The sequence below is a fragment of the Mustelus asterias genome, unplaced genomic scaffold, assembly GCF_964213995.1.
Source record: "Mustelus asterias unplaced genomic scaffold, sMusAst1.hap1.1 HAP1_SCAFFOLD_3223, whole genome shotgun sequence".
Classification (NCBI taxonomy): domain Eukaryota; kingdom Metazoa; phylum Chordata; class Chondrichthyes; order Carcharhiniformes; family Triakidae; genus Mustelus; species Mustelus asterias.
Genome location: NW_027593168.1, coordinates 9574 through 34446, shown reverse-complemented (window position 1 = coordinate 34446; position 24873 = coordinate 9574). Strand labels below are relative to the sequence as shown.

Here is a 24873-nt window from a genome sequence, read left to right as displayed (position 1 = left end):
CCCCCGCTGAGACCCTGTTCCCCCATCGAGACGATACCCCTCTCCCCGACTCCTTCATTCAGACCAGGCACCCCCCTCCCTCTCCCCCACTCAGACCAGACGTGCCCCCCATCCCTCTCCCCCACTCAGACCAGACGCCCCCCCCTCCCTCTCTCAGACCAGACACCCCCTCCCTCTCCCCGACTCAGACCAGACGCCTACCCCCGTCTCCACCACTCAGACCAGACGCCCCCCCCTCCCTCACTCAGACCAGACGCCCCCCCTCCCTCTCCCCCACTCTGACCAGACGCCCCTCCCCTCCCTCTCCCCCACTCAGACCAGACGCCCCCCTCCCTCTCCCCCACTCAGACCAGACGCCCCCCCCTCTCCCCCACTCAGACCAGACGCCCACCCCCGTCTCACCAACTCAGACCAGACGTGCCCCCCCATCCCTCTCCCCTCACTCAGACCAGACGCCCCTCCCTCTCCCCCACTCAGACCAGACGCCCCCCCCTCTCCCCCACTCAGACCGGACGCCGCCCCCCCCTCAGACCAGACGCCCCCCCCCTCCCTCACTCAGACCAGACGCCCACCCCCGTCTCACCAACTCAGACCAGACGTGCCCCCCATCCCTCTCCCCCACTCAGACCAGACGCCCCTCCCTCTCCCCCACTCAGACCAGACGCCCCCCCCTCACTCAGACCAGACGCCCCTCCCTCTCCCCCACTCAGACCAGACGTGCCCCCCATCCCTCTCCCTCACTCAGACCAGACGCCCCCCCCCTCACTCAGACCAGACGTGCCCCCCATCCCTCTCCCCCACTCAGACCAGACGCCCCTCCCTCTCCCCCACTCAGACCAGACGTGCCCCCCATCCTTCTCCCTCACTCAGACCAGACGCCCCTCCCTCTCCCCCACTCAGACCAGACGCCCCTCCCTCTCCCCCACTCAGACCAGACGCCCCCCCCTCACTCAGACCAGACGCCCCTCCCTCTCCCCCACTCAGACCAGACGCGCCCCTCCCCCCTTCCCCACTCAGACCGGACGCCCCCCCCCTCCCTCACTCAGACCAGACGCTCCCCCTCCCTCTCCCCCACTCACACCAGACGCCCCCCCCCTCACTCAGACCAGACGCCTCTCCCTCTCCCCCACTCACACCAGACACCCCCCCCCTCACTCAGACCAGACACCCCCCCCCCTCACTCAGACCAGACAGCCCCCCCACCCCCTCACTCAGACCGAACGCCCCCCCTCCCTCTCCCCCACTCAGACCAGACGCCACTCCCCCCCATTTCCCCACTCAGACCAGACGCCTCCTCCCCCTCTCCCTCTCCCCCACTCAGACCAGACGCCCACCCCCGTCTCCCCCACTCAGACCAGACGCCCACCCCCATCGCTCCCCACTCACAACCAGACGCTCCCCTCCCTCTCCCCCACCGAGACCAGGCCCCGCCCCCCCTCCCCGCTGCCCCGGCGTGCGGTACCTTTGATGTCCAGCTGGGCGTGGATGATGTTGCCCATCACCGAGGTGTTGTGCAGGTTCTTCACCGTCTCCTTGGCCCCCCGGGTGCTGGTGAAGAGAACCTTGGCCAATCCGAGGTGCTTCTTGTTCTTGGGGTTGTAGAGAATCTCAATTTCTTCCACATCTCCAAACTTCTTGCACATTTCTGCCAGAAAAGGCTCCTTCACATTGTCATTCAGTCGGGCAAACGTAACCTCCTTCAGGGGCACCGAACCCACGTAGAACTCGTCAAACTGCGGGCAGAGAGAGCGGGGGGTTACAGATCGCGGGGGTTCCAGTCCCCGGGGCGGAGAGAGGGGCGCGTTACAGATCGCGGGGGTTCCAGTCCCCGGGGCAGAGAGAGCGGGGGGTTACAGATCGCGGGGGTTCCACTCCCCGGGGCAGAGAGAGGGGGGGGTTACAGATCGCGGGGGTTCCACTCCCCGGGGCGGAGAGAGGGGGGGGGTTACAGATCGCGGGGGTTCCACTCCCCGGGGCGGAGAGAGGGGGGGGGTTACAGATCGCAGGGGTTCCACTCCCCGGGGCGGAGAGAGGGGGGGTTACAGATCGCGGGGGTTCCAGTCCCCGGGGCGGAGAGGGGGGGGGGGTTACAGATCGCGGGGGTTCCACTCCCCGGGGCGGAGAGGGTGGGGGTTACAGATCGCGGGGGTTCCACTCCCCGGGGCGGAGAGAGGGGGCATAACAGATCGCGGGGGTTAGTTCGGGGGAGACAGAAACCGCCCCATGGTGGGTGGGGTGGACACACCCCTACCACTCCCCCCCCCACACACACACGTCAGTGTACAGATATCACCCTGAGAGAGAGAGGGGACTGAGAGACAGCAGTCAGTGTACAGATATCTCCCTGAGAGAGAGAGAGAGAGGACTGAGAGACACAAGTCAGTGTACAGATATCTCCCTGAGAGAGAGAGAGGGGACTGAGAGACACCAGTCAGTGTACAGATATCACCCTGAGAGAGAGAGAGGGGACTGAGAGACACCAGTCAGTGTACAGATATCTCCCTGAGAGAGAGAGAGGACTGAGAGACACCAGTCAGTGTACAGATATCTCCCTGAGAGAGAGAGAGGGGACTGAGAGACACCAGTCAGTGTACAGATATCTCCCTGAGAGAGAGAGAGGGGACTGAGAGACACCAGTCAGTGTACAGATATCTCCCTGAGAGAGAGAGAGAGGACTGAGAGACACCAGTCAGTGTACAGATATCTCCCTGAGAGAGAGAGAAAGGGGACTGAGAGACACCAGTCAGTCAGTGTACAGATATCTCCCTGAGAGAGAGAGGGGGGACTGAGAGACACCAGTCAGTGTACAGATATCTCCCTGAGAGAGAGGGGACTGAGAGACACCAGTCAGTGTACAGATATCTCCCTGAGATAGAGAGGGACTGAGAGACACCAGTCAGTGTACAGATATCTCCCTGAGAGAGAGAGAGAGAGGGGACTGAGAGACACCAGTCAGTGTACAGATATCTCCCTGAGAGAGAGGGGACTGAGAGACACCAGTCAGTGTACAGATATCTCCCTGAGATAGAGAGGGACTGAGAGGCACCAGTCAGTGTACAGATATCTCCCTGAGAGAGAGAGAGGGGACTGAGAGACACCAGTCAGTGTACAGATATCTCCCTGAGAGAGAGAGAGGGGACTAAGAGACACCAGTCAGTGTACAGATATCTCCCTGAGAGAGAGAGAGGGGACTGAGAGACACCAGTCAGTGTACAGATATCTCCCTGAGAGAGAGAGAGAGGACTGAGAGACACCAGTCAGTGCACAGATATCTCCCTGAGAGAGAGAGAAAGAGAGAGAGAGGACTGAGAGACACCAGTCAGTGCACAGATATCTCCCTGAGAGAGAGAGAGATGGGACTGAGAGACACCAGTCAGTGCACAGATATCTCCCTGAGAGAGAGAGAGGGGACTGAGAGACACCCGTCAGTGTACAGATATCTCCCTGAGAGAGAGAGAGAGAGGGTACTGAGAGACACCAGTCAGTGTACAGATATCTCCCTGAGAGAGAGGGGACTGAGAGACACCAGTCAGTGTACAGATATCTCCCTGAGATAGAGAGGGACTGAGAGACACCAGTCAGTGTACAGATATCTCCCTGAGAGAGAGAGAGAGAGGGGACTGAGAGACACCAGTCAGTGTACAGATATCTCCCTGAGAGAGAGGGGACTGAGAGACACCAGTCAGCGTACAGATATCTCCCTGAGATAGAGAGGGACTGAGAGGCACCAGTCAGTGTACAGATATCTCCCTGAGAGAGAGAGAGAGGGGACTGAGAGACACCAGTCAGTGTACAGATATCTCCCCGAGAGAGAGAGGGGACTGAGAGACACCAGTCAGTGTACAGATATCTCCCTGAGAGAGAGGGGACTGAGAGACACCAGTCAGTGTACAGATATCTCCCTGAGAGAGAGAGAGGGGACTGAGAGACACCAGTCAGTGTACAGATATCTCCCTGAGAGAGAGAGAGAGGACTGAGAGACACCAGTCAGTGCACAGATATCTCCCTGAGAGAGAGAGAGAGAGAGAGAGAGGACTGAGAGACACCAGTCAGTGCACAGATATCTCCCTGAGAGAGAGAGAGAGAGAGGGGACTGAGAGACACCAGTCAGTGCACAGATATCTCCCTGAGAGAGAGAGAGAGGGGACTGAGAGACACCAGTCAGTGTACAGATATCTCCCTGAGAGAGAGAGAGAGAGGGGACTGAGAGACACCAGTCAGTGTACAGATATCTCCCTGAGAGAGAGAGAGGGGACTGAGAGACACCAGTCAGTGTACAGATATCTCCCTGAGAGAGAGGGGACTGAGAGACACCAGTCAGTGTACAGATATCTCCCTGAGAGAGAGAGAGGGGACTGAGAGACACCAGTCAGTGTACAGATATCTCCCTGAGAGAGAGAGAGAGGGGACTGAGAGACACCAGTCAGTGTACAGATATCTCCCTGAGAGAGAGAGAGGGGACTGAGACACACCAGTCAGTGTACAGATATCTCCCTGAGAGAGGGGGGACTGAGAGACACCAGTCAGTGTACAGATATCTCCCTGAGAGAGAGAGAGAGAGGGGACTGAGAGACACCAGTCAGTGTACAGATATCTCCCTGAGAGAGAGAGAGAGAGAGAGAGGGGACTGAGAGACACCAGTCAGTGTACAGATATCTCCCTGAGAGAGAGAGAGAGAGGGGACTGAGAGACACCAGTCAGTGTACAGATATCTCCCTGAGAGAGAGGGGACTGAGAGACACCAGTCAGTGTACAGATATCTCCCTGAGAGAGAGAGAGAGGACTGAGAGACACCAGTCAGTGCACAGATATCTCCCTGAGAGAGAGAGAGAGAGAGAGAGATGGGACTGAGAGACACCAGTCAGTGCACAGATATCTCCCTGAGAGAGAGAGAGAGAGAGAGAGAGGGGACTGAGAGACACCCGTCAGTGTACAGATATCTCCCTGAGAGAGAGAGAGGGGACTGAGAGACACCAGTCAGTGTACAGATATCTCCCTGAGAGAGAGGGGACTGAGAGACACCAGTCAGTGTACAGATATCTCCCTGAGATAGAGAGGGACTGAGAGACACCAGTCAGTGTACAGATATCTCCCTGAGAGAGAGAGAGAGAGAGGGGACTGAGAGACACCAGTCAGTGTACAGATATCTCCCTGAGATAGAGAGGGACTGAGAGGCACCAGTCAGTGTACAGATATCTCCCTGAGAGAGAGAGGGGACTGAGAGACACCAGTCAGTGTACAGATATCTCCCTGAGAGAGAGAGAGGGGACTGAGAGACACCAGTCAGTGTACAGATATCTCCCTGAGAGAGAGAGAGAGGACTGAGAGACACCAGTCAGTGCACAGATATCTCCCTGAGAGAGAGAGAGAGAGAGAGGACTGAGAGACACCAGTCAGTGCACAGATATCTCCCTGAGAGAGAGAGAGAGGGGACTGAGAGACACCAGTCAGTGCACAGATATCTCCCTGAGAGAGAGAGAGAGAGGGGACTGAGAGACACCAGTCAGTGTACAGATATCTCCCTGAGAGAGAGAGAGGGGACTGAGAGACACCAGTCAGTGTACAGATATCTCCCTGAGAGAGAGAGAGAGGGAGGGGACTGAGAGACACCAGTCAGTGTACAGATATCTCCCTGAGAGAGAGAGGGGACTGAGAGACACCAGTCAGTGTACAGATATCTCCCTGAGAGAGAGAGAGGGGACTGAGAGACACCAGTCAGTGTACAGATATCTCCCTGAGAGAGAGGGGACTGAGAGACACCAGTCAGTGTACAGATATCTCCCTGAGAGAGAGGGGACTGAGAGACACCAGTCAGTGTACAGATATCTCCCTGAGAGAGGGAGAGGGGACTGAGAGACACCAGTCAGTGTACTGATATCTCCCTGAGAGAGAGAGAGGGGACTGAGAGACACCAGTCAGTGTACAGATATCTCCCTGAGAGAGAGGGGACTGAGAGACACCAGTCAGTGTACAGATATCTCCCTGAGAGAGTGAGAGAGAGGGGACTGAGAGACACCAGTCAGTGCACAGATATCTCCCTGAGAGAGAGAGAGAGGGGACTGAGAGACACCAGTCAGTGTACAGATATCTCCCTGAGAGAGAGAGAGAGAGGACTGAGAGACACCAGTCAGTGAACAGATATCTCCCTGAGAGAGGGGGGACTGAGAGACACCAGTCAGTGTACAGATATCTCCCTGAGAGAGAGAGAGGGGACTGAGAGACACCAGTCAGTGTACAGATATCTCCCTGAGAGAGAGAGAGAGGGGACTGAGAGACACCAGTCAGTGTACAGATATCTCCCTGAGAGAGAGAGAGAGGGGACTGAGAGACACCAGTCAGTGTACAGATATCTCCCTGAGAGAGAGAGGACTGAGAGACACCAGTCAGTGTACAGATATCTCCCTGAGAGAGAGAGAGGGGACTGAGAGACACCAGTCAGTGTACAGATATCTCCCTGAGAGAGGGGGGACTGAGAGACACCAGTCAGTGTACAGATATCTCCCTGAGAGAGAGAGAGAGAGAGGGGACTGAGAGACACCAGTCAGTGTACAGATATCTCCCTGAGAGAGAGCGAGAGAGGGGACTGAGAGACACCAGTCAGTGTACAGATATCTCCCTGAGAGAGAGAGAGAGGACTGAGAGACACCAGTCAGTGCACAGATATCTCCCTGAGAGAGAGAGAGAGAGAGATGGGACTGAGAGACACCAGTCAGTGCACAGATATCTCCCTGAGAGAGAGAGAGGGGACTGAGAGACACCAGTCAGTGTACAGATATCTCCCTGAGAGAGAGGGGACTGAGAGACACCAGTCAGTGTACAGATATCTCCCTGAGATAGAGAGGGACTGAGAGACACCAGTCAGTGTACAGATATCTCCCTGAGAGAGAGAGAGGGGACTGAGAGACACCAGTCAGTGTACAGATATCTCCCTGAGAGAGAGGGGACTGAGAGACACCAGTCAGTGTACAGATATCTCCCTGAGATAGAGAGGGACTGAGAGGCACCAGTCAGTGTACAGATATCTCCCTGAGAGAGAGAGGGGACTGAGAGACACCAGTCAGTGTACAGATATCTCCCTGAGAGAGAGAGAGGGGACTGAGAGACACCAGTCAGTGTACAGATATCTCCCTGAGAGAGAGAGAGGACTGAGAGACACCAGTCAGTGTACAGATATCTCCCTGAGAGAGAGAGAGAGGACTGAGAGACACCAGTCAGTGCACAGATATCTCCCTGAGAGAGAGAGAGAGAGAGGACTGAGAGACACCAGTCAGTGCACAGATATCTCCCTGAGAGAGAGAGAGAGAGGGGACTGAGAGACACCAGTCAGTGCACAGATATCTCCCTGAGAGAGAGAGAGGGGACTGAGAGACACCAGTCAGTGTACAGATATCTCCCTGAGAGAGAGAGAGAGAGAGAGAGGGGACTGAGAGACACCAGTCAGTGTACAGATATCTCCCTGAGAGAGAGAGAGAGGGAGGGGACTGAGAGACACCAGTCAGTGTACAGGTATCTCCCTGAGAGAGAGAGGGGACTGAGAGACACCAGTCAGTGTACAGATATCTCCCTGAGAGAGAGAGAGGGGACTGAGAGACACCAGTCAGTGTACAGATATCTCCCTGAGAGAGAGGGGACTGAGAGACACCAGTCAGTGTACAGATATCTCCCTGAGAGAGAGGGGACTGAGAGACACCAGTCAGTGTACAGATATCTCCCTGAGAGAGAGAGAGGGGACTGAGAGACACCAGTCAGTGTACAGATATCTCCCTGAGAGAGAGAGAGGGGACTGAGAGACACCAGTCAGTGTACAGATATCTCCCTGAGAGAGAGAGAGGGGGGACTGAGAGACACCAGTCAGTGTACAGATATCTCCCTGAGAGAGGGGACTGAGAGACACCAGTCAGTGTACAGATATCTCCCTGAGAGAGAGAGAGGGGACTGAGAGACACCAGTCAGTGTACAGATATCTCCCTGAGAGAGAGAGAGGGGGGACTGAGAGACACCAGTCAGTGTACAGATATCTCCCTGAGAGAGGGGACTGAGAGACACCAGTCAGTGTACAGATATCTCCCTGAGAGAGAGAGAGAGGGGACTGAGAGACACCAGTCAGTGTGCAGATATCTCCCTGAGAGAGAGAGGACTGAGAGACACCAGTCAGTGTACAGATATCTCCCTGAGAGAGAGAGAGAGGGGGGACTGAGAGACACCAGTCAGTGTACAGGTATCTCAGTCGGAGATAATTGGATGTACTGTATATAGTGCGCCAATCGTTTCTCGGTACGCAGGTGGAGTGACAAAATTCCAGAAATGCGGAGGAGCCGGATAATTTACCTTGAACTTGGGAACAGGGAGGGAGATGTCCCGGTGCTTGGTCCATATCCGTCTCTGTCGGGGGTCCCGCACCTCTCCCACTGTCGGAAAACCGGCATCCTGAAACGGGAACAAAAGATCAGTTATCCGACAGGATGCTCCCTGAACCACTCGAGATGGCGGCAACCGACGGACTTCCTCACCGGCACGTTCGGGGTTGCCCGCTCTCCCTCTGTCTCCTGCACACGGCGACCAACATCGCCCCTTGTGGTCGCGCACACACACATACACCCTCAGGCAGCCCTCTCCAGGAGACTCCCCCAACCCCACTCCACATACCCCCTCAACCAAAAGTACCCTTCCACCTTCTCTTTCCCCACCCCCACCCTTTTCCCCCCGCCACTTAAGGGTGGCACAGTGGGTTATCACAGCTGCCTCACAGCGCCAGGGTTCCGGATTCGATTTCGAACTTGGGTCACTATTTGTGTGGAGTCTACACGTTCTCTCTCCATGTTAGTGTGGGTTTCCACCGGGTGCTCCGGTTTCCTCCAAAGATGTGCAGGTTAGGTGGATTGGCCATGCTAAATTGTCCCTTCGTGTCCAAAGATGTGCAGGTTAGGTGGATTGGCTATGCTAAATTGTCCCTTAGTGTCCAAAGATGTGCAGGTTTGGTGGATTGGCCATGCTAAATTGTCCCTTAGTGTCCAAAGATGTGCAGGTTAGGTGGATTGGCCATGCTAAATTGTCCCTTAGTGTCCAAAGATGTGCAGGTTTGGTGGATTGGCCATGCTAAATTGTCCCTTAGTGTCCAAAGATGTGCAGGTTTGGTGGATTGGCCATGCTAAATTGTCCCTTAGTGTCCAAAGATGTGCAGGTTAGGTGGATTGGCCGTGCTAAATTGTCCCTTAGTGTCCAAAGATGTGCAGGTTAGGTGGATTGGCCGTGCTAAATTGTCCCTTAGTGTCCAAAGATGTGCAGGTTAGGTGGATTGGCCGTGCTAAATTGTCCCTTAGTGTCCAAAGATGTGTAGGTTAGGTGGATTGGCCGTGCTAAATTGTCCCTTAGTGTCCAAAGATGTGCAGGTTTGGTGGATTGGCCATGTTAAATTGTCCCTTAGTGTCCAAAGATGTGTCGGTTGGGTGGATTGGGGTTAAGGGTGTGGGAGAGGGCTTGGGTAAGATACTCTCGGTCAGGGCAGACTGAATGGGCCGAATGGCCTCTCCTGCACTTTCGGGATTCCCGACTGAGAGGACACGGCCGCAGCCACCTACCGGAATACTGAAGTGGACGCCATCGTAGCGATACACCTTCTGAGGGACCCTTCGGATCGTTGGATCAGCCACGAGTTTATAATTCTTCCACTGGTTGTTCTGACCTTTCACAGATTCTCCAGCGCTCTCCTGGTCCATCGCTTCAAGCTGCGGAGAGGGAGGGAGGGAGGGAGAGCAAGTGAAAGGAAGACCATAGAACTTCACCAACGTTCCCCCCCCCCTACCCCCCGCTAGCCACACTCCCTCACGAGAGCAGCCAGGTTACATCGCGACGGATACAGGACGCACCGCAGCGACTCGCCAAGACTCCCTCAACAGCTCCAGAGACAAGGCCCAAAGATTCACTACATCAACGTAGAAATGGTCGAGAGAGCTTCAAGGTGTCCAGATCACCAACAACCTGTCCTGGTCCCCCCCACGCCGACACTATGGTTAAGAAAGCCCCATCAACGCCTCTACTTTCTCAGGAGGCGAAGGAATTTCGGCATGTCCGCTCCGACTCTCACCAACTTTTACAGATGCCCCATAGAAAGCATCCTTTCCGGGTGTATCACAGCTCGGTCTGGGGCTCCTGCTCTGCCCAAGACCGCAAGGAACTACAAAGGGCCGTGAATGTAGCCCAGTCCCATCACGCAAACCAACCTCCCCATCCACTGACTCTGTCTACACTTCCCGCTGCCTCGGGGAAAAGCAGCCGGCATAATCAAGGACCCCCCCCCGACGCACCCCCGGACATTCTCTCTTCCACCTTCTTCCGTCGGGAAAAAGATACAAAAGTCTGAGGTCACGTACCGACCGACTCAAGAACAACTTAGAACACAGAAAAGCTACAGCACAAACAGGCCCTTCGGCCCACAAGTTGCGCCGAACATGTCCCTACCTACTAGGCTTACCTATAACCCTCTATCTTACTAACTTGCATGAAGTTGTCCAAAAGTCTCTTAAAAGACCCTATCGAATCCGCCTCCACCACCACTACCGGCAGCCGATTCCACGCACCCACCACCCTCTGAGTGAAAAACTTCCCCCTAACATCTCCTCTGTACCTACCCCCCAGCACCCTGAACCTGTGACCTCTTGTGGCAACCATTTCAGCCCTGGGTAAAAGCCTCTGAGAATCCACTCTATCAATGCCCCTCAACATCTTGTACACCTCTATCAGGTCACCTCTCATCCTTCGCCTCTCCAAGGAGAAAAGACCGAGCTCTCTCAACCTATCCTCATAAGGCACGCCACCTAATCCAGGCAACATCCTTGTAAATCTCCTCTGCACCCTTTCTATGGCTTCCACATCCTTCCTGTAATGAGGCGACCAGAACTGGGCACAGTACTCCAGGTGGGGTCTGACCAGGGTCCTATATAGCTGCATCATTATCTCCCGATTTCTCAACTCAATTTCTAAACTTCTTATAGAATCGTAGAAGTTTACAGCATGGAAACAGGCCCTTCGGCCCAACTTGTTCATGCCGCCCTTTTTTTTAAACCCCTAAGCTAGTCCCAATTGCCCCCGTTTGGTCCATATCCCTCTCTACCCATCGCACCCATGTAACTATCTAAACGCTTTTTAAAAGACAAAATAGTACCCGCCTCTACTACTGCCTCTGGCAGCTCGTTCCAGACACTCACCACCCTGTGTGTGAAAGAATTGCCCCTCTGGACCCTTTTGTATCTCTCCCCTCTCACCTTAAACCTATGCCCTCTAGTTTTAGACTCCCCTACCTTTGGGAAAAGATATTGACTATCTAGCTGATCTGTGCCCCTCATTATTTTATAGCCGTCAGACTTTTGAATGGACCGACCTTATATTAAGTTGATCTTTCTCTACACCCCGAGCTGTGACTGTAACACCACATTCTGCACCCTCTCCTTTCCTTCTCTATGAACGGTATGCTTTGCCTGTATAGCGCGCAAGAAACAATACTTTTCACCGTATCCCGATACACGTGACAATAATAAATCAAATCAGTTTGGGCCTATTGTCAAGTTGGCCATTCGCTCACCGGTGTCCAAACTGAGAGTCCCTCTCACACACTAGGCCAGGAAGGGCCCGAGGCTCCATTTTGGGCCTAGTACCAAGTTGGCCAATTCCACACCGATGCAGGACTGAGAGCCTATCTCTCTCTCTCAAACACACACAACACAAAGCCAGGAAAGGCACAAGGCTTCATTTTGGGCCTACTGTCAAGTTTGGCCAATCGCCACACCTGTGTGGAACGGAGAACCTCTCTTTCACACAAACACACTAGGCCAGGAAAGGCCTCAGGCTTCAACTTGGGCCCGTTTTCAGGTTGGCCATTCTCACACTGGTGTGGAACTGAGAACCTCTCTCGCAGACAAACACACCAGGACATGTCAAGCCCAAGGCTTCATTTTGGGCCTAGTATCAAATTGGCCAATTCCACACTGATGCAGGACAGAGACACACACACATGGCCAGGAAGAGGCCTAAGGCTTCATTTTGGGCCTAGTATCAAATTGGCCAATTCCACACCGGTGCAGGACAGACCCACACAGGTGGCTAGGCCCAAGGCTTCAATTTGGGCCTACTGTTGAGTAGGCCAAGGAGGCAGCGGCCCTGCTTGCTCCTTCAGGCTCTTTGGCTGTTTTCCAAACCCCCTCCCGATTCCATCGCCCCCCCCCCCCCCCCCCCTCCGCCCGCCGTCATTGGCCAAGCCCGCAGCGCGAGGGGAGGACACTTACGCCTTGCTGTCAGGGCTGGGTTGCTGGTGCTGCTCAGGGGGCCCAGGTGGGAACCGGCGCACGTCAGCCACTGGGGGTCCGGGACCGACATTGGGTCGGGTGACTTCACGGGCCCATCCGCGCGATGGCCTCTCGCCCTGGGAGGTGGTGGGGGGAACGCAGCCCGCACGTGTCTCCGGCTGACGGGCCCGCCCCACGTACCAGGCCCAAGGGAGGCTGGGAGGCTACTCAACGCGGGAGGGGCATCAAGTGCCACGGATCTGATGGCCAACCTACACAGGAGAGAGAGAGGAGAGGGCAGTGAGCGAGAGGGCGAGGTAGGTAGGCCCAAACCAGTCAGTGTCTCCCTCCGTCTCCAGTCTCTAGCTCCCTCTCTCTCCATCACCAGTCTCTCGCTCCCTCTCTCTCTCCGTCCCCAGTCTCTCGCTCCCTCCTTCCATCCGTCCCAGTGTCACACTCCCTCTCTCTCCACCCCGTCTCTCCCTCCCTCTGTCCGTCCCCAGTCTCAAGCTCCGTCTCGCTCCATCCCGTCTCTCCCTCCCTCCCCAGTCGCTCCTTCCCTCCCTCTCCGCCCCCAGTCACTTACTCTCTCTCCCTATCCCCAGTCTCTTGCTCCCTCTCTCTCCGTCCCCAGCCTCTCGTTCCCCCTCTCTCGCTCTCTCCGTCCCCAGTCCCTCCCTCACTCCCTCCCTGCATCCGTCCCCAGTCTCTCGCTCCCTCTCTCTCTCCGTCCCCAGTCTCTCGCTCTCTCTCTCTCCGTCCCCAGTCTCTCACTCACTCAATCTCTCCGTCCCCAGACTCTCTCACTCTGTCTCTATTCTCACACTCTCTCTCTCTATTCTCACACTCTCTCTCTCGCTCCAGTCTCACTCTCTCTATTCTCACACTCACTCTCTCTCTGTCGCTCCAGTCTCTCTCTCTCTCTCTATTCTCACTCTCTCTCTGTCGCTCCAGTCTCTCTCTCTCTCTCTCTCTATTCTCACACTCACTCTCTCTCTGTCGCTCCAGTCTCTCTCTCTCTCTATTCTCACACTCTCTCTCTGTCGCTCCAGTCTCTCTCTCTCTATTCTCACACTCACTCTCTCTCTGTCGCTCCAGTCTCTCTCTCTCTATTCTCACACTCACTCTCTCTCTGTCGCTCCAGTCTCTCTCTCTATTCTCACACTCACTCTCTCTCTCTCTCTCTGTCGCTCCAGTCTCTCTCTCTCTATTCTCACACTCACTCTCTCTCTGTCGCTCCAGTCTCTCTCTCTATTCTCACACTCACTCTCTCTCTCTCTCTGTCGCTCCAGTCTCTCTCTCTCTCTATTCTAACACTCACTCTCTGTCGCTCCAGTCTCTCTCTCTCTATTCTCACACTCACTCTCTCTCTCTGTCGTTCCAGTCTCTCTCTCTATTCTCACACTCACTCTCTCTCTCTGTCGCTCCAGTCTCTCTCTCTCTCTCTATTCTCTCACTCACTCTCTCTCTGTCGCTCCAGTCTCTCTCTCTATTCTCACATTCACTCTCTCTGTCGTTCCACTCTCTCTCTCTCTATTCTCACACTCACTCTCTCTCTGTTGCTCAGTCTCTCTCTATTCTCACACTCACTCTCTCTCTGTCGCTCCAGTCTCTCTCTCTCTCTCTCTCTATTCTCACACTCACTCTCTCTCTCTGTCGCTCCAGTCTCTCTCTCTATTCTCACACTCACTCTCTCTCTCTGTCGCTCCAGTCTCTCTCTCTCTCTATTCTCACACTCACTCTCTCTCTCTGTCGCTCCAGTCTCTCTCTCTCTATTCTCACACTCACTCTCTCTCTCTCTGTCGCTCCAGTCTCTCTCTCTCTCTATTCTAACACTCACTCTCTCTGTCGCTCCAGTCTCTCTCTCTCCCTATTCTCACACTCACTCTCTCTCTCTGTCGTTCCAGTCTCTCTCTCTATTCTCACACTCACTCTCTCTCTCTCTGTCGCTCCAGTCTCTCTCTCTCTCTCTCTCTCTATTCTCACACTCACTCTCTCTCTGTCACTCCAGTCTCTCTCTCTCTATTCTCACACTCACTCTCTCTCTCTCTGTCGTTCCAGTCTCTGTCTCTCTCTATTCTCACACTCACTCTCTCTCTGTCGCTCCAGTCTCTCTCTCTATTCTCACACTCACTCTCTCTCTCTCTCCGTCGCTCCAGGCGCTCTCTCTCTATTCTCACACTCACTCTCTCTCTCTGTCGCTCCAGTCTCTCTCTCTCTCTCTCTATTCTCGCACTCACTCTCTGTCACTCCAGTCTCTCTCTCTCTATTCTCACACTCACTCTCTCTCTGTCGCTCCAGTTTCTCTCTCTCTCTCTCTATTCTCACACTCACTCTCTCTGTCGCTCCAGTCTCGCTCTCTCTCTCCCTATTCTCACTCACTCTCCCTCTGTCGCTCCAGTCTCTCTCTCTCTATTCTCACACTCACTCTCTCTGTCGCTCCAGTCTCTCTCTCTCTCTCTATTCTCACACTCACTCTCTCTGTCGCTCCAGTCTCTCTCTCTCTCTCTCTATTCTCACACTCACTCTCTCTCTGTCGCTCCAGTCTCTCTCTCTATTCTCACACTCACTCTCTCTCTGTCGCTCCAGTCTCTCTCTCTCTCTATTCTCACACTCACTCTCTCTGTCGCTCCTGTCTCTCTCTCTCTCTCTCTCTATTCTCACACTCACTCTCTCTCTCTGTCGCTCCAGTCTCTCTCTCTCTATTCTCTCACTCAATCTCTCTCTGTCGCTCCAGTCTCTCTCTCTATTCTCACATTCACTCTCTCTGTCGTTCCAGTCTCTCTCTCTCTCTCTCTATTCTCACACTCACTCTCTCTCTGTCGCTCAGTCTCTCTCTATTCTCACACTCACTCTCTCTCTGTCGCTCCAGTCTCTCTCTCTCTCTGTCGCTCCAGTCTCTTTCGCTCTCTATTCTCACACTCACTCTCTCTCTCTGTCGCTCCAGTCTCTCTCTCTATTCTCACACTCACTCTCTCTCTGTCGCTCCAGTCTCTCTCTCAATTCTCACACTCACTCTCTCTCTGTGTCGCTCCAGACTCTCTCTCTATTCTCACACTCACTCTCTCTCTCTGTCGCTCCAGTCTCTCTCTCTCTATTCTCACACTCTCACTCTCTCTGTCGCTCCAGTCTCTCTCTCTATTCTCACACTCACTCTCTCTCTGTCGCTCCAGTCTCTCTCTCTCTCTCTATTCTCACACTCAATCTCTCTCTGTCGCTCCAGTCTCTCTCTCTCTCTATTCTCACACTCACTCTCTCTCTGTCGCTCCAGTCTCTCTCTCTCTCTATTCTCACACTCACACTCTCTCTGTCGCTCCAGTCCCTCTCTCTCTCTATTCTCACACTCACTCTCTCTGTCGCTCCAGTCTCTCTCTCTCTATTCTCACACTCACTCTCTCTCTGTCGCTCCAGTCTCTCTCTCTCTATTCTCACACTCACTCTCTCTCTCTCTCCGTCGCTCCAGTCTCTCTCTCTCTCTATTCTCACACTCACTCTCTCTCTGTCGCTCCAGTCTCTCTCTCTCTCTATTCTCACACTCACTCTCTCTCTGTCACTCCAGTCTCTCTCTCTATTCTCACACTCACTCTCTCTGTCGCTCCAGTCTCTCTCTCTCTATTCTCACACTCATTCTCTCTCTGTCACTCCAGTCTCTCTCTCTCTCTCTATTCTCACACTCACTCTCTCTCTGTCGCTCGTCTCTCTCTCTCTCTCTCTCTATTCTCACACTCACTCTCTCTCTGTCGCTCCAGTCTCGCTCTCCAGTCTCTCTCTCTCTCTCTCTCTATTCTCACACTCACTCTCTCTCTCTGTCGCTCCAGTCTCTCTCTCTCTCTATTCTCACACTCACTCTCTCTCTGTTGCTCCAGTCTCTCTCTCTCTATTCTCACACTCACTCTCTCTCTGTTGCTCCAGTCTCTCTCTCTATTCTCACACTCACACTCTCTCTGTCGCTCCAGTCTCTCTCTCTATTCTCACACTCTCTCTCTGTCGCTCGTCTCTCTCTCTCTATTCTCACACTCACTCTCTCTCTGTCGCTCCAGTCTCTCTCTCTCTCTATTCTCACACTCACTCTCTCTCTGTCGCTCCAGTCTCTCTCTCTATTCTCACACTCACTCTCTCTCTGTCGCTCCAGTCTCTCTCTCTCTCTATTCTCACACTCACACTCTCTCTGTCGCTCCAGTCTCTCTCTCTCTCTCTATTCTCACACTCACTCTCTCTCTCTGTCGCTCCAGTCTCTCTCTCTCTATTCTCACACTCACTCTCTCTCTGTCGCTCCAGTCTCTCTCTCTCTCTATTCTCACACTCACTCTCTCTCTGTCGCTCCAGTCTCTCTCTCTCTATTCTCACACTCACTCTCTCTCTGTCGCTCCAGTCTCTCTCTCTATTCTCACACTCACTCTCTCTCTGTCGCTCCAGTCTCTCTCTCTCTATTCTCACACTCACTCTCTCTCTGTCGCTCCAGTCTCTCTCTCTCTATTCTCACACTCACTCTCTCTCTGTCGCTCCAGTCTCTCTCTCTCTATTCTCACACTCACACTCTCTCTGTCGCTCCAGTCTCTCTCTCTCTCTATTCTCACACTCACTCTCTCTCTGTCGCTCCAGTCTCTCTCTCTATTCTCACACTCACTCTCTCTCTGTCGCTCCAGTCTCTCTCTCTATTCTCACACTCACTCTCTCTCTGTCGCTCCAGTCTCTCTCTCTCTATTCTCACACTCACTCTCTCTCTGTCGCTCCAGTCTCTCTCTCTATTCTCACACTCACTCTCTCTCTCTGTCGCTCCAGTCTCTCTCTCTATTCTCACACTCACTCTCTCTCTGTCGCTCCAGTCTCTCTCTCTATTCTCACACTCACTCTCTCTCTGTCGCTCCAGTCTCTCTCTCTATTCTCACACTCACTCTCTCTCTCTGTCGCTCCAGTCTCTCTCTCTATTCTCACACTCACTCTCTCTCTGTCGCTCCAGTCTCTCTCTCTATTCTCACACTCACTCTCTCTCTGTCGCTCCAGTCTCTCTCTCTCTCTATTCTCACACTCACTCTCTCTCTGTCGCTCCAGTCTCTCTCTCTCTATTCTCACACTCACTCTCTCTCTGTCGCTCCAGTCTCTCTCTCTATTCTCACACTCACTCTCTCTCTGTCGCTCCAGTCTCTCTCTCTCTATTCTCACACTCACTCTCTCTCTGTCGCTCCAGTCTCTCTCTCTCTATTCTCACACTCACTCTCTCTCTCTGTCGCTCCAGTCTCTCTCTCTATTCTCACACTCACTCTCTCTCTCTGTCGCTCCAGTCTCTCTCTCTCTATTCTCACACTCACTCTCTCTCTCTGTCGCTCCAGTCTCTCTCTCTCTCTATTCTCACACTCACTCTCTCTCTGTCGCTCCAGTCTCTCTCTCTATTCTCACACTCACTCTCTCTCTGTCGCTCCAGTCTCTCTCTCTCTATTCTCACACTCACTCTCTCTCTCTGTCGCTCCAGTCTCTCTCTCTATTCTCACACTCACTCTCTCTCTCTGTCGCTCCAGTCTCTCTCTCTCTATTCTCACACTCACTCTCTCTCTGTCGCTCCAGTCTCTCTCTCTATTCTCACACTCACTCTCTCTCTCTGTCGCTCCAGTCTCTCTCTCTCTCTATTCTCACACTCACTCTCTCTCTGTCGCTCCAGTCTCTCTCTCTATTCTCACACTCACACTCTCTCTCTGTCGCTCCAGTCTCTCTCTCTCTATTCTCACACTCACTCTCTCTCTCTGTCGCTCCAGTCTCTCTCTCTATTCTCACACTCACTCTCTCTCTCTGTCGCTCCAGTCTCTCTCTCTATTCTCACACTCACTCTCTCTCTGTCGCTCCAGTCTCTCTCTCTCTATTCTCACACTCACTCTCTCTCTGTCGCTCCAGTCTCTCTCTCTATTCTCACACTCACTCTCTCTCTCTGTCGCTCCAGTCTCTCTCTCTATTCTCACACTCACTCTCTCTCTGTCGCTCCAGTCTCTCTCTCTATTCTCACACTCACTCTCTCTCTGTCGCTCCAGTCTCTCTCTCTATTCTCACACTCACTCTCTCTCTGTCGCTCCAGTCTCTCTCTCTCTATTCTCACACTCACTCTCTCTCTGTCGCTCCAGTCTCTCTCTCTATTCTCACACTCACTCTCTCTCTGTCGCTCCAGTCTCTCTCTCTATTCTCACACTCACTCTCTCTCTGTCGCTCCAGTCTCTCTCTCTCTCTATTCTCACACTCACTCTCTCTGTCGCTCCAGTCTCTCTCTCTATTCTCACACTCACTCTCTCTCTATCGCTCCAGTCTCTCTCTCTATTCTCACACTCACTCTCTCTCTGTCGCTCCAGTCTCTCTCTCTCTATTCTAACACTCACTCTCTCTCTCTGTCACTCCAGTCTCTCTCTCTATTCTCACACTCACTCTCTCTCTGTCGCTCCAGTCTCTCTCTCTCTCTATTCTCACACTCACTCTCTCTCTCTATCGCTCCAGTCTCTCTCTCTATTCTCACACTCACTCTCTCTCTGTCGCTCCAGTCTCTCTCTCTCTCTATTCTCACACTCACTCTCTCTCTCTGTCGCTCCAGTCTCTTTCGCTCTATTCTCACACTCACTCTCTCTCTCTGTCGCTCCAGTCTCTCTCTCTATTCTCACACTCACTCTCTCTCTGTCGCTCCAGTCTCTCTCTCTCTCTATTCTCACACTCACTCTCTCTCTGTCGCTCCAGTCTCTCTCTCTATTCTCACACTCACTCTCTCTCTCTGTCGCTCCAGTCTCTCTCTCTATTCTCACACTCACTCTCTCTCTCTGTCGCTCCAGTCTCTCTCTCTCTATTCTCACACTCACTCTCTCTGTCGCTCCAGTCTCTCTCTCTATTCTCACACTCACTCTCTCTCTGTCGCTCCAGTCTCTCTCTCTATTCTCACACTCACTCTCTCTCTGTCGCTCCAGTCTCTCTCTCTCTCTATTCTCACACTCACTCTCTCTCTGTCGCTCCAGTCTCTCTCTCTCTATTCTCACACTCACTCTCTCTCTGTCGCTCCAGTCTCTCTCTCTATTCTCACACTCACTCTCTCTCTGTCGCTCCAGTCTCTCTCTCTCTATTCTCACACTCACTCTCTCTCTGTCGCTCCAGTCTCTCTCTCTCTATTCTCACACTCACTCTCTCTCTCTGTCGCTCCAGTCTCTCTCTCTATTCTCACACTCACTCTCTCTCTCTGTCGCTCCAGTCTCTCTCTCTCTATTCTCACACTCACTCTCTCTCTCTGTCGCTCCAGTCTCTCTCTCTCTCTATTCTCACACTCACTCTCTCTCTGTCGCTCCAGTCTCTCTCTCTATTCTCACACTCACTCTCTCTCTGTCGCTCCAGTCTCTCTCTCTCTATTCTCACACTCACTCTCTCTCTCTGTCGCTCCAGTCTCTCTCTCTATTCTCACACTCACTCTCTCTCTCTGTCGCTCCAGTCTCTCTCTCTCTATTCTCACACTCACTCTCTCTCTGTCGCTCCAGTCTCTCTCTCTATTCTCACACTCACTCTCTCTCTCTGTCGCTCCAGTCTCTCTCTCTCTCTATTCTCACACTCACTCTCTCTCTGTCGCTCCAGTCTCTCTCTCTATTCTCACACTCACACTCTCTCTCTGTCGCTCCAGTCTCTCTCTCTCTATTCTCACACTCACTCTCTCTCTCTGTCGCTCCAGTCTCTCTCTCTATTCTCACACTCACTCTCTCTCTCTGTCGCTCCAGTCTCTCTCTCTATTCTCACACTCACTCTCTCTCTGTCGCTCCAGTCTCTCTCTCTCTATTCTCACACTCACTCTCTCTCTGTCGCTCCAGTCTCTCTCTCTATTCTCACACTCACTCTCTCTCTCTGTCGCTCCAGTCTCTCTCTCTATTCTCACACTCACTCTCTCTCTGTCGCTCCAGTCTCTCTCTCTATTCTCACACTCACTCTCTCTCTGTCGCTCCAGTCTCTCTCTCTATTCTCACACTCACTCTCTCTCTGTCGCTCCAGTCTCTCTCTCTCTATTCTCACACTCACTCTCTCTCTGTCGCTCCAGTCTCTCTCTCTATTCTCACACTCACTCTCTCTCTGTCGCTCCAGTCTCTCTCTCTATTCTCACACTCACTCTCTCTCTGTCGCTCCAGTCTCTCTCTCTCTCTATTCTCACACTCACTCTCTCTGTCGCTCCAGTCTCTCTCTCTATTCTCACACTCACTCTCTCTCTGTCGCTCCAGTCTCTCTCTCTATTCTCACACTCACTCTCTCTCTGTCGCTCCAGTCTCTCTCTCTCTCTATTCTCACACTCACTCTCTCTCTCTGTCGCTCCAGTCTCTTTCGCTCTATTCTTCACACTCACTCTCTCTCTCTGTCGCTCCAGTCTCTCTCTCTATTCTCACACTCACTCTCTCTCTGTCGCTCCAGTCTCTCTCTCTATTCTCACACTCACTCTCTCTCTCTGTCGCTCCAGTCTCTCTCTCTCTCTATTCTCACACTCACTCTCTCTCTGTCGCTCCAGTCTCTCTCTCTATTCTCACACTCACTCTCTCTCTGTCGCTCCAGTCTCTCTCTCTCTATTCTCACACTCACTCTCTCTCTGTCGCTCCAGTCTCTCTCTCTATTCTCACACTCACTCTCTCTCTCTGTCGCTCCAGTCTCTCTCTCTATTCTCACACTCACTCTCTCTCTCTGTCGCTCCAGTCTCTCTCTCTCTATTCTCACACTCACTCTCTCTGTCGCTCCAGTCTCTCTCTCTATCTCACACTCACTCTCTCTGTCGCTCCAGTCTCTCTCTCTATTCTCACACTCACTCTCTCTGTCGCTCCAGTCTCTCTCTCTCTATTCTCACACTCACTCTCTCTCTGTCGCTCCAGTCTCTCTCTCTATTCTCACACTCACTCTCTCTCTGTCGCTCCAGTCTCTCTCTCTATTCTCACACTCACTCTCTCTCTCTGTCGCTCCAGTCTCTCTCTCTATTCTCACACTCACTCTCTCTCTCTGTCGCTCCAGTCTCTCTCTCTATTCTCACACTCACTCTCTCTCTCTGTCGCTCCAGTCTCTCTCTCTATTCTCACACTCACTCTCTCTCTGTCGCTCCAGTCTCTTTCGCTCTATTCTCACACTCACTCTCTCTCTCTGTCGCTCCAGTCTCTCTCTCTATTCTCACACTCACTCTCTCTCTGTCGCTCCAGTCTCTTTCGCTCTATTCTCACACTCACTCTCTCTCTGTCGCTCCAGTCTCTTTCGCTCTATTCTCACACTCACTCTCTCTCTCTGTCGCTCCAGTCTCTCTCTCTATTCTCACACTCACTCTCTCTCTGTCGCTCCAGTCTCTCTCTCTATTCTCACACTCACTCTCTCTCTCTGTCGCTCCAGTCTCTCTCTCTCTATTCTCACACTCACTCTCTCTCTGTCGCTCCAGTCTCTCTCTCTATTCTCACACTCACTCTCTCTCTGTCGCTCCAGTCTCTCTCTCTCTCTATTCTCACACTCACTCTCTTCTCTGTCGCTCCAGTCTCTCTCTCTATTCTCACACTCACTCTCTCTCTCTGTCGCTCCAGTCTCTCTCTCTATTCTCACACTCACTCTCTCTCTCTGTCGCTCAGTCTCTCTCTCTCTATTCTCACACTCACTCTCTCTGTCGCTCCAGTCTCTCTCTCTATTCTCACACTCACTCTCTCTGTCGCTCCAGGTCCTCTCTCTATTCTCACACTCACTCTCTCCTGTCGCTCCAGTCTCTCTCTCTATTCTCACACTCACTCTCTCTCTGTCGCTCCAGTCTCTCTCTCTATTCTCACACTCACTCTCTCTCTCTGTCGCTCCAGTCTCTCTCTCTATTCTCACACTCACTCTCTCTCTGTCGCTCCAGTCTCTCTCTCTCTCTCTATTCTCACACTCAATCTCTCTCTGTCGCTCCAGTCTCTCTCTCTCTCTATTCTCACACTCACTCTCTCTCTGTCGCTCCAGTCTCTCTCTCTCTCTATTCTCACACTCACACTCTCTCTGTCGCTCCAGTCTCTCTCTCTCTCTATTCTCACACTCACTCTCTCTGTCGCTCCAGTCTCTCTCTCTCTATTCTCACACTCACTCTCTCTCTGTCGCTCCAGTCTCTCTCTCTCTATTCTCACACTCACTCTCTCTCTCTCTCCGTCGCTCCAGTCTCTCTCTCTCTCTATTCTCACACTCACTCTCTCTCTGTCGCTCCAGTCTCTCTCTCTCTCTATTCTCACACTCACTCTCTCTCTGTCACTCCAGTCTCTCTCTCTATTCTCACACTCACTCTCTCTGTCGCTCCAGTCTCTCTCTCTCTATTCTCACACTCATTCTCTCTCTGTCACTCCAGTCTCTCTCTCTCTCTCTATTCTCACACTCACTCTCTCTCTGTCGCTCCAGTCTCGCTCTCCAGTCTCTCTCTCTCTCTCTCTCTATTCTCACACTCACTCTCTCTCTCTGTCGCTCCAGTCTCTCTCTCTCTCTATTCTCACACTCACTCTCTCTCTGTTGCTCCAGTCTCTCTCTCTCTATTCTCACACTCACTCTCTCTCTGTTGCTCCAGTCTCTCTCTCTATTCTCACACTCACACTCTCTCTGTCGCTCCAGTCTCTCTCTCTATTCTCACACTCTCTCTCTGTCGCTCGTCTCTCTCTCTCTATTCTCACACTCACTCTCTCTCTGTCGCTCCAGTCTCTCTCTCTCTCTATTCTCACACTCACTCTCTCTCTGTCGCTCCAGTCTCTCTCTCTATTCTCACACTCACTCTCTCTCTGTCGCTCCAGTCTCTCTCTCTCTCTATTCTCACACTCACACTCTCTCTGTCGCTCCAGTCTCTCTCTCTCTCTCTATTCTCACACTCACTCTCTCTCTCTGTCGCTCCAGTCTCTCTCTCTCTATTCTCACACTCACTCTCTCTCTGTCGCTCCAGTCTCTCTCTCTCTCTATTCTCACACTCACTCTCTCTCTGTCGCTCCAGTCTCTCTCTCTCTATTCTCACACTCACTCTCTCTCTGTCGCTCCAGTCTCTCTCTCTATTCTCACACTCACTCTCTCTCTGTCGCTCCAGTCTCTCTCTCTCTATTCTCACACTCACTCTCTCTCTGTCGCTCCAGTCTCTCTCTCTCTATTCTCACACTCACTCTCTCTCTGTCGCTCCAGTCTCTCTCTCTCTATTCTCACACTCACACTCTCTCTGTCGCTCCAGTCTCTCTCTCTCTCCATTCTCACACTCACTCTCTCTCTGTCGCTCCAGTCTCTCTCTCTATTCTCACACTCACTCTCTCTCTGTCGCTCCAGTCTCTCTCTCTATTCTCACACTCACTCTCTCTCTGTCGCTCCAGTCTCTCTCTCTCTATTCTCACACTCACTCTCTCTCTGTCGCTCCAGTCTCTCTCTCTATTCTCACACTCACTCTCTCTCTCTGTCGCTCCAGTCTCTCTCTCTATTCTCACACTCACTCTCTCTCTGTCGCTCCAGTCTCTCTCTCTATTCTCACACTCACTCTCTCTCTGTCGCTCCAGTCTCTCTCTCTATTCTCACACTCACTCTCTCTCTCTGTCGCTCCAGTCTCTCTCTCTATTCTCACACTCACTCTCTCTCTGTCGCTCCAGTCTCTCTCTCTATTCTCACACTCACTCTCTCTCTGTCGCTCCAGTCTCTCTCTCTCTCTATTCTCACACTCACTCTCTCTCTGTCGCTCCAGTCTCTCTCTCTCTATTCTCACACTCACTCTCTCTCTGTCGCTCCAGTCTCTCTCTCTATTCTCACACTCACTCTCTCTCTGTCGCTCCAGTCTCTCTCTCTCTATTCTCACACTCACTCTCTCTCTGTCGCTCCAGTCTCTCTCTCTCTATTCTCACACTCACTCTCTCTCTCTGTCGCTCCAGTCTCTCTCTCTATTCTCACACTCACTCTCTCTCTCTGTCGCTCCAGTCTCTCTCTCTCTATTCTCACACTCACTCTCTCTCTCTGTCGCTCCAGTCTCTCTCTCTCTCTATTCTCACACTCACTCTCTCTCTGTCGCTCCAGTCTCTCTCTCTATTCTCACACTCACTCTCTCTCTGTCGCTCCAGTCTCTCTCTCTCTATTCTCACACTCACTCTCTCTCTCTGTCGCTCCAGTCTCTCTCTCTATTCTCACACTCACTCTCTCTCTGTCGCTCCAGTCTCTCTCTCTCTATTCTCACACTCACTCTCTCTCTGTCGCTCCCAGTCTCTCTCTCTATTCTCACACTCACTCTCTCTCTCTGTCGCTCCAGTCTCTCTCTCTCTCTATTCTCACACTCACTCTCTCTCTGTCGCTCCAGTCTCTCTCTCTATTCTCACACTCACACTCTCTCTCTGTCGCTCCAGTCTCTCTCTCTCTATTCTCACACTCACTCTCTCTCTCTGTCGCTCCAGTCTCTCTCTCTATTCTCACACTCACTCTCTCTCTCTGTCGCTCCAGTCTCTCTCTCTATTCTCACACTCACTCTCTCTCTGTCGCTCCAGTCTCTCTCTCTCTATTCTCACACTCACTCTCTCTCTGTCGCTCCAGTCTCTCTCCTCTATTCTCACACTCACTCTCTCTCTCTGTCGCTCCAGTCTCTCTCTCTATTCTCACACTCACTCTCTCTCTGTCGCTC

The 24873-nt window shown here is 52.9% G+C and overlaps 1 protein-coding gene across 1 annotated transcript; it reads right to left on the bottom strand.

The window, feature by feature from the left end:
• Positions 1-1462: 1462 nt before the first annotated feature.
• LOC144490386 (histone-lysine N-methyltransferase SETD1A-like) lies at positions 1463-13094 on the bottom strand (the record flags this gene model as incomplete). Its single annotated transcript, XM_078208135.1, has 5 exons — positions 13057-13094; positions 12279-12550; positions 9579-9725; positions 8329-8427; positions 1463-1733 (listed from the first exon to the last, which is right to left on the bottom strand). Coding segments are annotated over exons 3-5 (508 nt in total), but the record flags the coding sequence as incomplete, so codon positions are not given.
• Positions 13095-24873: the final 11779 nt, after the last annotated feature.